Source organism: Oncorhynchus nerka, linkage group LG14, assembly GCF_034236695.1.
Source record: "Oncorhynchus nerka isolate Pitt River linkage group LG14, Oner_Uvic_2.0, whole genome shotgun sequence".
NCBI classification, from domain to species: Eukaryota; Metazoa; Chordata; class Actinopteri; order Salmoniformes; family Salmonidae; genus Oncorhynchus; species Oncorhynchus nerka.
This window is the reverse complement of record NC_088409.1, coordinates 28,420,191-28,435,609: the sequence shown is the minus strand read 5'-3', so window position 1 is coordinate 28,435,609 and position 15,419 is coordinate 28,420,191. Positions and strand designations below refer to the sequence as shown.

Below are 15,419 nucleotides of genomic sequence, written 5' to 3'. Positions count from 1 at the left end.
CCATCCTCTCCGACCTATACGCAATCCAGTTGTGGCAATGTGCCTAAGGAAAGGATTCCAGAATCATTGGAAATGCCAGAAGATCAAGGAAATGGTAGAGAGGTCAAAGGGTGATCAAGGCAAAAACTTCATGAATATCCCAATTTAAAGAGTTGTCCTTTAATAACTACTTTATAAACCTTGTCACCATGTTTCGTAATCTCATGTTGCTCTCTCAAGAACTATGACTAGTTTTTTGTAATAAAATGTATTATATAATTATACTCCTTTGTAAAACAATTTTTTTATTTCAAGTTTCACTATGTGTGTGGAGTGATTTCCAATGTATTATTTTATCATTTTATCATTAGATTTCATATTTCCTTTTACTTGTATCGTGCAACTCTAAATCCCGCCACAAGGAGTTGCTAGAGCGTGATGAGCCAAGTAAAGCCCCCCTCCGGCAAAACCCTCCCCTAACCCGGTCGACGCTGGGACACCGCCCTACTGGACTCCCGATCCAGGCTGGTTGTGATACTGCCCGGGATTGAAAGCCTGTCTGTGGTGGCGCCTCTAGCGCCTGTGAAGTAGTGCCCACATTTCTTCCCAGCCATTCTGCCGATAAAGAAATCACCCAAGATTGCACAATTCAGTAGGACAGGTGTGAGAAGACAACACTTTATTTAAGACAATAATTAATGAAGAGGAAATATAAACATAAGACAACAGCACAAACCTGCGTCTCCTCCGAGAATTTACAAGCTTATGCAAAAACAAGTCATATTTTACATAAACACCAGTTAACTGTACTATCAATTGAAATGTTTTACCTTTAAGGTATTTACAAGTTAATTCAACCTGAATTTGTACTTAAATAACAGCGTTTACATACATGATCAAACACAGAACAACACAGAAAGGGACTCAGTGAATGGACTCCAGGGCAACAGTCACAGTCACAAGGGCAGTAAATATCTAAGAACTTTTAGAAACAGTTTGTAGGCAGTGCTGCTGAGCAGTGGATGTTTGCCCTTTCATTTATCATGTTGAAGACCCCAGTTTTCAAGATTTTTGTTTTTATTTATAGAGATGATTGACCAAAACACACTGTCGAGGTGGGTTCTATTCTAAGGGGATAGACCCCTCCCATCTGACCTCTTGTTCTCTCTCCTCACAATGTAAAAGCATTGGAAAGGAGCTGGACATACTAAACCCAGCCCTATAGCGGCAAGATGGGGCAAGTACAATATAAACAAAACCACTTATTTCTATCCAGTCCTTTTTCAGATCAGTGAGGGGAGTCAGTGAAGGTAGAGGGAAGGGAGTGATTGGCTCCCAGCCAGCAGACAGAAATGCAGTGTGCTTACTGTGGTGGTCTCAGTGGTTGATCAGAGGCAGAGAGAGAGGGCTAGCAGGGCCGTCAGCATCAGACCAACTCTGGACAGGAATGGAGGGGCAGGCGAGTGGCCTGGGAGAGAAAGAAGAAAGGGGGAGAAGGGGAACAAAGAGAATGGGAGAGGAGGGGACAAAGATAATGGGAGAGGAGGAGGACAAAGAGAATGGGAGAGGAGGGGGACAAAGAGAATGGGAGAGGAGGGGACAAAGAGAATGGGAGAGGAGGGGACAAAGATAATGGGAGAGGAGGAGGACAAAGAAAATGGGAGAGGAGGGGACAAAGATAATGGGAGAGGAGAGGACAAAGATAATGGGAGAGGAGGTGGACAAAGAAAATGGGAGAGGAGGGGACAAAGATAATGGGAGAGGAGGGGACAAAGATAATGGGAGAGGAGGAGGACAAAGAGAATGGGAGAGGAGGAGGACAAAGAGAATGGGAGAGGAGGTCACAAAGATAATGGGAGAGGAGGAGGACAAAGAGAATGGGAGAGGAGGTGGACAAAGATAATGGGAGAGGAGGGGACAAAGATAATGGGAGAGGAGGAGGACAAAGAGAATGGGAGAGGAGGGGACAAAGAGAATGGGAGAGGAGGAGGACAAAGAGAATGGGAGAGGAGGGGGACAAAGAGAATGGGAGAGGAGCGGGACAAAGAAAATGGGAGAGGAGGGGGACAAAGATAATGGGAGAGGAGGTGGACAAAGATAATGGGAGAGGAGGAGGACAAAGAGAATGGGAGAGGAGGGGGACAAAGAGAATGGGAGAGGAGGGGGACAAAGAGAATGGGAGAGGAGGGGGACAAAGAGAATGGGAGAGGAGGGGGACAAAGAGAATGGGAGAGGAGGTGGACAAAGAAAATGGGAGAGGAGGGGGACAAAGAGAATGAGTGAGGAAGTTTTTTTTAACCGTATTTGTTTTTATTACTGTCTGTACCCCCCCTGTTCAGAAAATGTCTGTATTGCATTTACCTGATGTATGAACATGATCCTTGCACAAACACGTACGCAAACTAGAACCAAATTAACGTAATAAAACAACTTTGTGACATTTAATTACTCATTATATCCCACCTAGGTCTTAGTATAAGAACCCACCCACTTACCAGTGACATCCAGACTAATGGTCTTGGACATAGAGATGTTGGTCACAGGGTTCTTGGCCACACAAGTGTAGTCCCCTGCATTCTCCAAGGAGGCGATAACAGCCATCAAAGGACCAGTTCCTAGCACTGATTGGTTGTTGAATATCCACCCGTAATCGCTGGTTGGCCGGGAGTCAGCAGAGCACTTCAGCGTGACTGTGATTACTGAGCCAACCACCACTGAGACTGGGCCAGAGATGTTCACACTCAGGGGGCCATCTACAGAGAGAGAGAGAGGGGGAGGGTCATAATAGGGAAAAGTCTAAACAGGGACATCCAACTCTTACATCAACCCATTGAGGTTGAAATTTAAAACAGTTAAGGTTAGGGTTTAGGCTAGGGACATTCCAGGTATCCCAGATAGCACTAACCATCATACCAGTGGTGGGTTTCTGACTGTTTCCAGATTATATAAACGTGTATATTTTAAATATTACTAAAACACCAGAACTTACAGTTCACCCGTAGCTGGTATTTAGGGCTGGTGTGTGGACCAAAGAGATTGGTGGCAACGCACTGATAGTTTCCATCGTTAGACACCTTGACTGGACTGAAGTGCAGAGAGTTGTTAGAGATGGTTATGTCAGAGTTCAAGGTGTTGTTCAGGACCAGAGACAGGTTGTCCTTCATCCAGTAGATGGTGTCATAGCGCCCGGTGACATCACAGGTCAGGGTTAGGTTGTCAGATGATATTGGAATTTTGTTTCGTTTCACCATCACTGACTTTATAGCCTCTGTGAGGACAGAGGAAGTGTATTGCTATATGTACAGTATCAAGATTTGATCAAATGGTTAGTTACAGCGATGCAATAGTTGGATACATAAAACATATATATATATATATTCGTGTGTGTGTGTGTAAACTCAGCAAAAAAATAAACATCCCTTTTTCAGGACCCTGTCTTTCAAAGACAATTTGTAAAATCCAAATAACTTCACAGATCTTCATTGAAAGGGTTTAAACACTGTTTCCCATGCTTGTTCAATGAACCATGAACAATTAAAGAACATGCACCCGTGGAATGGTTATTAAGACACTAACACCTTACAGACAGTAGGCAATTAAGGTCACAGTTGTGAAAACTTAGGACACTAAAGAGGCCTTTCTACTGACTCTGAAAAACACCAAAGAAAGATGCTCATCTGCGTGAACGTGCCTTTGGCATGCTGCAAGGAGGCATGAGGACTGCAGATGTGGCCAGGGCAATACATTGCAATGTCTGTACTGTGAGACGCCTAAGACAGCGCTACAGGAAGACAGGACGGACAGCTGATCGACCTCGCAGTGACAGAGCACGTGTAACAACACCAGCACAGGATCGGTACATCCGAACATCACTTCTGCGGGACAGGTACAGGATGGCAACAACAACTGCCCGAGTTACACTAGGAAGGAACAATCCCTCCATCAGTGCTCAGACTGTCCACAATAGGCTGAGAGAGGCTGGACTGAGGGCTTGTAGGCCTGTTGTAAGGCAGATCCTCACCAGACAACACCGGCAACAACGTCGCCTATGGCCACAAACCCACCGTCGCTGGATCAGACAGGACTGGCAAAAAGTGCTCTTCACTGACGAGTAGCGATTTTGTCTCACTAAGGGTGATGTTCGGATTTCCCGTTTATCGTCGAAGGAATGAGCGTTACAACATGGCCTGTACTCTGGATCGATTTTTGGAGGTGGAGGGTCCGTCATGGTCTGGGGCGGTGTGTCACAGCATCATCGGACTGAGCTTGTTGTCATTGCAGCCAATATCAATGCTGTGCGTTACAGGAAAGACATCCTCCTCCCTCATGTGGTACCCTTCCCGCAGGCTCATCCTGACATGACCCTCCAGCATGACAATGCCACCAGCCATACTGCTCGTTCTCTGCGTGATTTCCTGCAAGACAGGAATGTCATTGTTCTGCCATGGCCAGCGAAGTGCCCGGATCTCAATCCCATTGAGCATGTCTGAGACCTGTTGGATCGGAGGGTGAAGGCTAGGGTGATTCCCCCCAGAAATGTCCTGGAACTTGCACGTGCCTTGGTGGAAGAGTGGGGTAACATCTCACAGCAAGAACTGGCAAATCTGGTGCAGTCCATGAGGAGGAGATGCACTGCAGTACTTAATGCAGCTGGTGGCCACACCAGATACTGACTGTTACTTTTGATTTGAATAGTTGAATTATTTAGTGGACTGCAATGGACAGTAGGAATGTGTACTCCCAAGGCCTCTCTCTCACTGATGAAAAGTCCTGTGATATGCACAGAGGAGCACAGATAAATCCTGGCTGATGGATAAGTACATATTTGTGGAAGGGGGGGTGAGAGCTCAAGGTATAAGTGGACACTGCACTGTATTGAATGTATGTATTTTGCTGTACATCTTCACTGAGTAAAGAATGTTGGAAATGAACACAACAAAGCGAAGTATCTGAAGTCTGACTTACCAATGACGGTGAGCATCTTGGAAGCAGTGCTGTTTCTGCCAGTAATGTTGTTGAAGGCCACACAAGTGTATTCCCCTTGACTGGCTAAAGTCAGTGGGCCCGTCTCATACACTGAGCCAGTTGCCACATGGGAGCCATTGAAGAACCAGCTGAACTGGCTGAGAGGCTGAGAGGAGGCCAAGCAGTTTAAGGTCAAGTTGTGTCCTGTTTCTCCTAATGCTGGTCCCGTTATAACAGGCATCTCTGGTCCATCTATAATACAAAAGACAATCAGCTAGACCAAACATCTGAATTCCACTCAATAGAGATTATTGGCCAGAAGGTCAAGGATCATCAAAATGTTTTAATGATGTTAGAGGTGTGATCTAAACATTTACATTGACTTTACTACAATATTTATTCAATATTTATTCTCAAAGATTCCACCTTAAGCCGTGGAGTTAAAGTTGAACTTTATAGCACTTGTTAACTGCGTTCTTGGAAAAAAAGGTGCTATCTACAACCAAAAAAGTGTTCTTTGGCTGTCCCCACAGAATAACCCTTTGAAAAACCCCTTTTGGTTCCAGGTAGAACCGGTTTGGCTTCCATGTTGAATCTTTTCCACAGAGGGTTATACATGGAACCAAAAATAGTTCTACCTGGAACCAAAAAGGGTTATCCTATGGGGACAGCAGCAAAACCCTTTTGGAACCCATTTTTCTAAGAGTGTCCTCACAGTTGACGATCAGTTTGTAGTATGGGCTGGTCATGTTGCTGAAGGGGTTGGAGGCAGAACACTGATAGTCTCCATTGTCAGAATGCTGGACAGAGTTGAATGTCAGTGTATTGTTGTTCATAGAGAAGTCTGTTCTGTTGTCAGCATACAGAGGCCAGCCGTTCCTCATCCACTGAATGGAGTAAACCGTTCCAGCGGTGCCACAGGTCAGAGAGAATCTCTCATTCAGTATTGGCTGGGCTCCAACGACTTTCACAATGGTCATGGTCACAGGTGCTGTGGAAATTACATCAAATGGTTTTTCAGCACTTTATATCTCAACTTCCATCTAATTATACTGTAGGTTCAACAGCACATATACTGTCTAAAACCAAATGAACACAAACGAAGTAAAGGAAGTTTTAGTCCCTTGATTTTAAGTAGCAGTTACTGACTCACCAATGACGGTGAGCATCTTGGAGACAGTGCTGTTTCTGACAGTGACATTGTTAAAGGCCACACAGGTGTATTCCCCATGACAGGCTAAGGTCAGTGGGTCCGTCTCATACACTGAGCCTGTCGCCACCTGGGATCCATTGAAGAACCAGCTGAACTGGCTGAGAGGCTGAGAGGAAGCTGAGCAGTTGAAGGTCACACTGTGTCCTGTTTCTCCTAATGTTGGTCCTGTTATTATTGGCATCTCCGGTCCATCTATGATACAATAGACAATCAGTTAGACCAGGGGTGTCAAGGTCACTCCATGGAGGAACTAGTGTCTGCTGGTTTTTGTTTTTTCCATTCAAATAAGACCTAGACAGCCATGTTTGGGGATTTCCTTACTAATAAAGTACGTTATTACATCAATCAAGATCAAGGGAGGATTGAAAAACCAGCTGACACTCAGCCTTCTGTGGAATGAGTTTGACACATTTGAATTAAAAACCAACATTTGTAATTTGCCAAAAGGTCAAACGTCATCAACATATGTCAGATGAGAGGTGGGATACAAACCATCACATTGACTTTACTAGAATATGCATAAAGGAAGTTCAAAAAGATTCCACCTCAGGCCATGGGGTCAAAGTTGAACTTATTAATAAGTACTCACAGTTGACGATCAGTCTGTATTCTGGGCTGGTCATGTTGCTGAGGGGGTTGGAGGCAGAACACTGATAGTCTCCATTGTCAGAATGCTGGATAGAGTTGAATGTCAGTGTATTGTTGTTCATAGAGAAGTCTGTTCTGTTGTCAGCATACAGAGGCCAGCCGTTCCTCATCCACTGAGTGGAGTAAACCGTTCCAGCGGTGCCACAGGTCAGAGAGAATCTCTCATTCAGTATTGGCTGGGCTCCAACGACTTTCACAATAGTCATGGTCACAGGTGCTGTGGAAGCATATCAAAGGGTTTTTTCAGCACTTTTATCTAAACTTCCATTTTATTATACTGTAGGTTCAACAGCACGTATACTGTATCTGAAATCAAATGTACACAAAGTAAAAAAACTTTTAGTCACTTGATTTTAAGTAGCAGTTACTGACTCACCAACAATAGTGAGCATCTTGGAGACAGTGCTGTTTCTGCAAGTGATGTTGTTGAAGGCCACACAGGTGTATTCCCCATAACAGGCTAAGGTCAGTGGACCCGTCTCATACACTGAGCCTGTCGCCACCTGGGAGCCGTTGAAGAACCAGCTGAACTGGCTGAGAGGCTGAGAGGAGGCTGAGCAGTTGAAGGTCACGATGTGTCCTGTCATTGCTATATCCGGACTCATGATAACAGGTCTCTCTGGACCATCTGGGAAACACAAGATAATGAAGATAGAAGTATTATATTCGCAATTGGAACTGCCATTAGTGCATTGGCTTGGTTTGACCCCAGCAATACCCAACCATCCCCTTGACTTTATTACATTAGTGTCAGAAGTCAGATCCAAACTTACCCCAACTACATTACTATAAATTCCATCTTTCCCTCATTATAGTTCAAATTTAGAATTTAATTTGCAGACAAGTTTGGTTTTGGGCAATAATAACTACTCACAGTTGACGATCAGTCTGTATTCTGGGCTGGTCATGTTGCTGAGGGGGTTGGAGGCAGAACACTGATAGTCTCCGTTGTCAGAATCCTGGACAGAGTTGAAGGTCAGTGTATTGTTGTTCATAGAGAAGTATGTTCTGTTATCAGCATACAGAGGCCAGCCGTACTTCATCCAGTGAATGGAGTAAATGGTTCCAGCAGTGTCACAGGTCAGTGTAAACAAGTAGTCTGCTACTGGCTGGGCACCCATGACTTTCACCATGGCCATGGTTACTGGTTCTGTGAAGAAAATGTCAATGTCACAAGAATAATGACTACAATCACAATCACTGTTTGTTGAATGGCCGATATCTACATGTACAAGTTAAACAGTTTGGATGGCTCTTCTGTCTTACCAATGATGGTGAGCATCTTGGAGACAGTGCTGTTTCTGCCAGTGATGTTGTTGAAGGCCACACAGGTGTACTCTCCATTATTGGCTAAGGTCAGTGGGCCAGTCTCATACACTGAGCCAACCGCCACCTGGGAGTCATTGAAGATCCAACTGAACTGACTGGGAGGCTGAGAGGAGGCTGAGCAGTTGAAGGTCACGATGTGTCCTGTCATCGCTATATCCGGACTAGTTACAGCAGGTCTCTCTGGACCATCTGGGAAACACAAGGTAATAAAGATATTGAATGAGATTAGCTATTGGAACTGCCAATAGTGCAATTGCCTTGGTCTGACCCCAGCAATACCCAACCATCCACTTGGCTTTATTACATTGGTGTCAGAAGTGGGATCAAAACTTACCCCAACTCCATTTTGATAAATTCCATCTTGCCCTCATTATAGGTTAAAATTATAATTAAATTGGCAGATATCAAGTTTGGTTTGGGGCCATGATAACCACTCACAGTTGACGATCAGTCTGTAGTTTCGGCTGGTCATGTTGCTGAGTGGGTTGGAGGCAAAACACTTATAGTCTCCGTTGTCAGAATGCTGGACAGAGTTGATTGTCAGTGTATTGATGTTCATAGAGAAGTCTGTTCTGTTGTCAGCATACAGAGGCCAGCCATTCCTCATCCAATGAATGGAGTAAATTGTTCCAGATGTCTCACAGGCCAGAGAGAATGTCTGGTTCAGAATTGGCTGGGATCCCATTGCTTTCACCATGGCCATGGTGACTGGTTCTGGAAAGAAAACGTCAGAGTATCACAAGATATTGACTTTAATCACTGCATGTTGAATGGCTTATATCTACAAGTTAAACAGTTTAGATGTCTCTTCCGTCTTACCAACAACAATGAGCATCTTGGAGACAGTTCTGTTTCTGCCAGTGACGTTGTTGAAGGCCACACAGGTGTACTCTCCATTATTGGCTAAGGTCAGTGGGCCAGTCTCATACACTGAGCCAACCGCCACCTGGGAGCCATTGAAGATCCAACTGAACTGACTGGGAGGCAGAGAGGAGGCTGAGCAGTTGAAGGTCACGTTGTGTCCTGTCATTGCTATATCCGGACTAGTTATAGCAGGTCTCTCTGGTCCAACTATTAATAAACACAAGACAGTATGGTTAATTTTATGGTTTTACTATTTTGACAAAGTTTAGTAAATAAGTAGTCTTCCACAATCCTTGGCTTGTGCAAGTCGGAACAGCTCATAGGAGCAGGAGCTCATAGGAGCAGGAGCTCATAGGAGCAGGAGCTCATAGGAGCAGGAGCTCATAGGGGCAGGAGCTCATAGGAGCAGGAGCTCATAGGAGCAGAGCCTATATCCTGTTTCTGTAGCGTGTTGCAGCTTGGTGTGTAAGTACATCCCCTGGACAGAACACTAGTCTATCACAGGCCCTTATGCCCCAATCTATCTCCTTAATGCTGAGTGCCAAGTAAAGACACATTGGGTCACATTTTTACAGTCGCTGGTATGACTCATCCAGGGATCAAGCTCCCAGGCGTGGAAAAAGGACCCACATGTCATACTTGAGTTAAAGTAAAGATACCTTCATAAAAAAAGACTCAAGTAAAAGTCATGCAGTAAAATACTACGAGTAAAAGTCATGCAGTAAAATACTACGAGTAAAAGTCATGCAGTAAAATACTACGAGTAAAAGTCATGCAGTAAAATACTACGAGTAAAAGTCATGCAGTAAAATACTACGAGTAAAAGTCATGCAGTAAAATAATACGAGTAAAAGTCATGCAGTAAAATACTACGCAGTAAAAGTCATGCAGTAAAATACTACGAGTAAAAGTCATGCAGTAAAAAAATACTACGAGTAAAAGTCATGCAGTAAAATACTACGAGTAAAAGTCATGCAGTAAAATACTACGAGTAAAAGTCATGCAGTAAAATACTACGAGTAAAAGTCATGCAGTAAAATACTACGAGTAAAAGTCATGCAGTAAAATACTACGAGTAAAAGTCATGCAGTAAAATACTACGAGTAAAAGTCATGCAGTAAAATACTACGAGTAAAAGTCATGCAGTAAAATACTACGAGTAAAAGTCATGCAGTAAAATACTACGAGTAAAAGTCATGCAGTAAAATACTACGAGTAAAAGTCATGCAGTAAAATAATACGAGTAAAAGTCATGCAGTAAAATACTACGAGTAAAAGTCATGCAGTAAAATACTACGAGTAAAAGTCATGCAGTAAAATACTACGAGTAAAAGTCATGCAGTAAAATACTACGAGTAAAAGTCATGCAGTAAAATACTACAAGTAAAAGTCATGCAGTAAAATACTACGAGTAAAAGTCATGCAGTAAAATACTACGAGTAAAAGTCATGCAGTAAAATACTACGAGTAAAAGTCATGCAGTAAAATACTACGAGTAAAAGTCATGCAGTAAAATACTACGAGTAAAAGTCATGCAGTAAAATACTACGAGTAAAAGTCATGCAGTAAAATACTACGAGTAAAAGTCATGCAGTAAAATACTACGAGTAAAAGTCATGCAGTAAAATACTACGAGTAAAAGTCATGCAGTAAAATACTACGAGTAAAAGTCATGCAGTAAAATACTACGAGTAAAAGTCATGCAGTAAAATACTACGAGTAAAAGTCATGCAGTAAAATACTACGAGTAAAAGTCTAAAAGTATTTGGTTTTAAATCTACTTAAGTATCAAAGTAAATGTCATTCCTAAAATATACTTAAGTAACAAAAGTAAAGTTAAAGTATAAATCATTTCATTTTCCTTATATTAAACAAATTTGACTGCATCATATGCTTGTTTTTAAAATTTACGGATAGCCAGGGAAACACTCAAACATCATATAAAAACCAAGCATCTATGTTTAGTGAGTCAATCAGAGACAGTAGGGATGACCAGGCATCTATGTTTAGTGAGTCAATCAGAGACAGTAGGGATGACCAGGCATCTATGTTTAGTGAGTCAATCAGAGACAGTAGGGATGACCAGGCATCTATGTTTAGTGAGTCAATCAGAGACAGTAGGGATGACCAGGCATCTGTGTTTAGTGAGTCAATCAGAGACAGTAGGGATGACCAGACATCTGTGTTTAGTGAGTCTAATCAGAGACAGTAGGGATGACCAGACATCTGTGTTTAGTGAGTCTAATCAGAGACAGTAGGGATGACCAGACATCTGTGTTTAGTGAGTCTAATCAGAGACAGTAGGGCTGACCAGGCATCTGTGTTTAGTGAGTCTAATCAGAGACAGTAGGGATGACCAGACATCTGTGTTTAGTGAGTCTAATCAGAGACAGTAGGGCTGACCAGGCATCTGTGTTTAGTGAGTCTAATCAGAGACAGTAGGGATGACCAGACATCTGTGTTTAGTGAGTCTAATCAGAGACAGTAGGGCTGACCAGGCATCTGTGTTTAGTGAGTCCGCCTAATCAGAGGCAGTAGGGATGGCCATGCATCTGTGTTTAGTGAGTCCGCCTAATCAGAGGCAGTAGGGATGACCAGGCATGTTCTCTTGATAATTGGACTATTTTTCTATCCTGCTAAGCATTCAGAATGTAACAAGTACTCTTGGGGTCATGGAAAATGTAAGGAGTAAAAAGTACATCATTTTATTTAGGAATGTGGTGGAGTAAAGGTTGTCCAAAATATAAATAGTTAAGTAAAGTACAGATACCCCAAAAAACTACTTAAGTAGTACTTTAAAGTATTTTACTTAAGGACTTTACACCACTTCAAGCTCCCAACCTTCTAATCTCAGGGCGGACACTCTTAACCAGAAGGTCACTGAATTGGTTTTATCAGACACAGATGACCAGCTCTTGTAATACTTACAGTTCACCACAAGCTTGTATGTCATGCTGGTCAGGTTGCTAACAGCATTAAAGGCCTCACAGAGATATTCTCCATTGTCAGAAAATTGGATTGGGATGATAACCATTGTCTTGTTGCCCGTAGAGAAGAATGTTCTGTTGTTTAGGGAGATGAGCTGGCCGTTCATCAACCAGTGAATGTAGTCTACAGGTTCAGTCACCTCACACCGCAGAGTGAACGACTGATCCAGTATCGGTGGCTTCCCATCACGGTTCAACGACACCGCTGATATCGGCTCTATGGTAAAAGAAGACGAGTACTTCACTCGATCGGTGGTAAAACAAATACCATGATATAACATTGTATTCATAACCATCAATAATCAAATATTCACTACCAACTATATGACATTTCGTAACGATGAATGTTGCCTTACCCACAACCTTTATCATTGTGCTCATGGTGGCGTATCGGAGTGTGACATTGTTGTAGGCAAAGCAGGCGTAACTTCCTGTCTGGTTCTCTCTGGTGTTCTGCAGGCTGAGCTGTGGGCTTTGCTCGTTGAGGAACATCCCATTAAACCTCCACTTGTAGGACTCAGCGGGTTTGGACTGAGCGGAGCAGGACAGAGTGATGTCAGAGCCCGTCTTGTAGGCTGTATGTCCTATGGTCATCTCAGGAACTACCATCATGGTGAGGTTACTTGGGCCATCTATGGGAGGAACAAATAACAATGAAGTGTTGGGTAAACATTACCTAGAATATGTTTCCATCCTGCTCTATTGTGCATGCTGAGGAACTAAACACAGTGTACGAATGATCCATGCAAATAATGACCTGGATCATGTGATCACAGAGGAATGGTTTGGGATGAAAATAGGCATATTACATCATTGCATGGAATGCTGGCTCTCCATGACAAGGTACAATCCATGTATGTTGTGTATGATTCATGTACAGTATACTGCATACTCTGATACTCACATCTAACATTGAGGCCAATGGGCTGGCTGGTGCCATTGCTGATTCCATTGATGACCTCACATCTGAACGGCCCTTCATCGTATCGTGTCACACTGATTATGATGAGAGTGCTGGTCCCACCACCAAGCCGAACTCTGTCACTAGCTGCGACCTCTGAGCTGCCATTCAGCCAGCGGTAGGAGAGGGAGGTGCCAGAGGAGACAGAGCAGGTGAACATGGCAGTGTCGTTCAATTCCACTAGATTAGTGGCGTTGGCCCTTAGAGTCACGTTTGAAATGGGCTCTGTGGGTGAGAGAGTCGATGGCAGTCAAGATAAGGTGGATGTGCTTCAAGAAAGTTTTTTTTGTGTCTTACTGAATTACAACCATGTAGTTGATATTCGTTTCATATGGTAAAACTTGCTTTGGAAATCAATCTAAATATGCTATTTTGTTTACTTATCATAGAGACCAGGTCTCAGGATTGAGCCTTGTAGAGCCCTTAGTCTCTTTGCACACACATAAAAAGTATTGTTTATGTCTTGAAAAGAACAGTTTGCTCTGTGATCAGGTTAATTCTTTTCAAAGGTATTATGTAGGCCAACTTCACTATAGGTTCAGAAAACATTGACACGTTTAAGTGTTAGCTTTCCATGTCAGGAAAATGACTTTTATTATTGTGATAGAGATCAATCATTGATAGATAATGTATGCCCATCAGTGGAGGCTGCTGAGGGGGAACAGCTCATAATAATGTCTGGAATGGAGTTATTGGAATGGTATCAAAAACATAGCTGTCATGTGTTTGATACCATTCAATTCACTTTATTACACTCAATTCCAACCATTATTATTAGCTGTCCTTCCCTCAGCAGCCTCCACTGATGTGCAAGCATGTTTGCATGTGAACCTGCATGGAAGAAGGTATGTGAATGGGCAAGTAAGTGTGCAGGTGAGCATGTTTGCGAGGAAGTGATTGTGTGTGCCAGTGAGTGAGAGTCTACCATCATAGAAAGATCAACAGACAGGCAGAGGTCAGTTCCTTACCCTGGACAGACAAAGTCACCACAGCTTTCAGGACTGGCTCCATTCCCTGCACGGTATATCGTCCTGAGTCGTTGAGTTGGAGAGAGCTTATGGACAGCTCTGCGGAGGAACGGTTGAATGAGATTCTGCCTTGATAACTTTTACTCACACTACTGCCACCAGGATAGAAAAGTACGATGGTTGTAGTTTCATATGACCAGGTCCCTATGTTGATGGGGCTTTGAGGAACTAGGTTCAGGGTGACATTACTGCCCACAGCTAAGGGGTTCATCGAGGGAACCACCACCTGGCCAGAGACATCTAGAAGAGGATGGATTGATGAGTTTAGTTCATGTTTTCAGATATTATTAATCAGTACAAAACTCTTTAAAGTTATTATTATTAATCAGTACAAAAGTCTTTAAAGTTCTTATTATTAATCAGTACAAAAGTCTTTAAAGTTCTTTCAAATATTTTAATTGAGATTAATCAAATCTTTAGACTATGGCACTTTAACAGAAATACAAGCTTTTGTTTACAAATTAGTCAATTTACAACATGACCTACTATCTATTTCTAATGTCTACTCTAGACATTGTTGTCAATGTCAGATAGAAATAGAAATCTCAACTTTTTTGAATTGATACTGTTTGACCGAAGTGCATCAACCAAACAGAGACATTTGAACAACCTGTTACTTATTTAACAAAGCCGTTATAGCGCAAATAGGCATCAATTTACTTCCAGAATGAGCGTTTTGTCCTATTTACCTGTAGTGAAGTTAAGCAGCACCAGGATGAGAACCCACACCAGAGGATACTCCATAGTTCTGCCTCTTATCAAACACCGGATCAGAAATGAACAGGACAATTTCCTATTAACCAAATGACTGTCCAGACTTCTTGGTAAATCCGAAAATGTCGATACTGCTCAGTCACAGTCTCCCCTCAATCAGCAAATATTTATTCAGGATCACCTGGAGTCAGGTGATGCAAATGTACCTATCCACCCTACCTGTCGCCAGAACACACTCACACACACCTACCCAACTACCCACGCCCTGTTTTGCCCACGCACATTTTTCCCACTGTGTTTTTTGTTGACACAAGTTGATTATGGTTTACTGTAAATCTGATCAACTCTGTCTGTACGTACGGGTCCTGGGAGGAGGCTGGATGGTACATGGCTAATGAGGCCGGATATAGGTTTTCTGACCCTGTCGAAACTCATGATCTATCTACAGTGGCTGAGGCAACGTGGGCTCATAAGACACTGTTCACATTGAACCTGTCAGAAAAACACTTACAGCGCCTTGGAAAAGTATTTGCCACTTTTCTGACTTTCTATATTTTTGCATAGTTTTGATACTGAATGTTATCAGATCTTCAACCAAAACCCAATTTTAGAAAAAGGGAGCCTGCGTTTACAAAAAACTAAATAAATGTATACTTATTTTATTTATTTAATTAAAAAAGTTATGCAACACCCAATTCCTCTGTGTGCAAAAGTAATTGCTCCTTTACACC

General features: G+C 42.7%; 1 protein-coding gene across 1 annotated transcript; it reads right to left on the bottom strand.

Annotated features, from left to right (window-relative positions):
* Nucleotides 1–627: 627 nt before the first annotated feature.
* LOC115140811 (hemicentin-1-like) lies at nt 628–14,855 on the bottom strand. The gene is made up of 17 exons (XM_029679172.2): nt 14,664–14,855; nt 13,915–14,214; nt 12,890–13,171; nt 12,342–12,617; nt 11,927–12,202; nt 8,954–9,205; nt 8,573–8,848; nt 8,072–8,323; nt 7,680–7,955; nt 7,182–7,433; nt 6,747–7,022; nt 6,098–6,349; nt 5,660–5,935; nt 4,945–5,196; nt 2,969–3,247; nt 2,475–2,732; nt 628–1,447 (listed from the first exon to the last, which is right to left on the bottom strand). The coding sequence occupies exons 1-17, from the start codon at nt 14,716–14,718 to the stop codon at nt 1,368–1,370; spliced, it is 4,170 nt and encodes a 1,389-aa protein (XP_029535032.2). The 5' UTR covers nt 14,719–14,855; the 3' UTR covers nt 628–1,367.
* Nucleotides 14,856–15,419: the final 564 nt, after the last annotated feature.

What these genes read in the sequence shown, in the direction of transcription:
- LOC115140811 (XM_029679172.2), bottom strand. Translation starts at nt 14,718, where the DNA reads ATGGAGTATCCTCTGGTGTGGGTTCTCATCCTGGTGCTGCTTAACTTC. An exon ending in CAAGATGCTCACTATTGTTG is followed by an intron (nt 7,023 to 7,181) that starts GTGAGTCAGTAA and finishes ATGCTTCCACAG; the next exon opens with CACCTGTGACCATGACTATT. An exon ending in CATTAGTCTGGATGTCACTG is followed by an intron (nt 1,448 to 2,474) that starts GTAAGTGGGTGG and finishes TTTCTCTCCCAG; the next exon opens with GCCACTCGCCTGCCCCTCCA.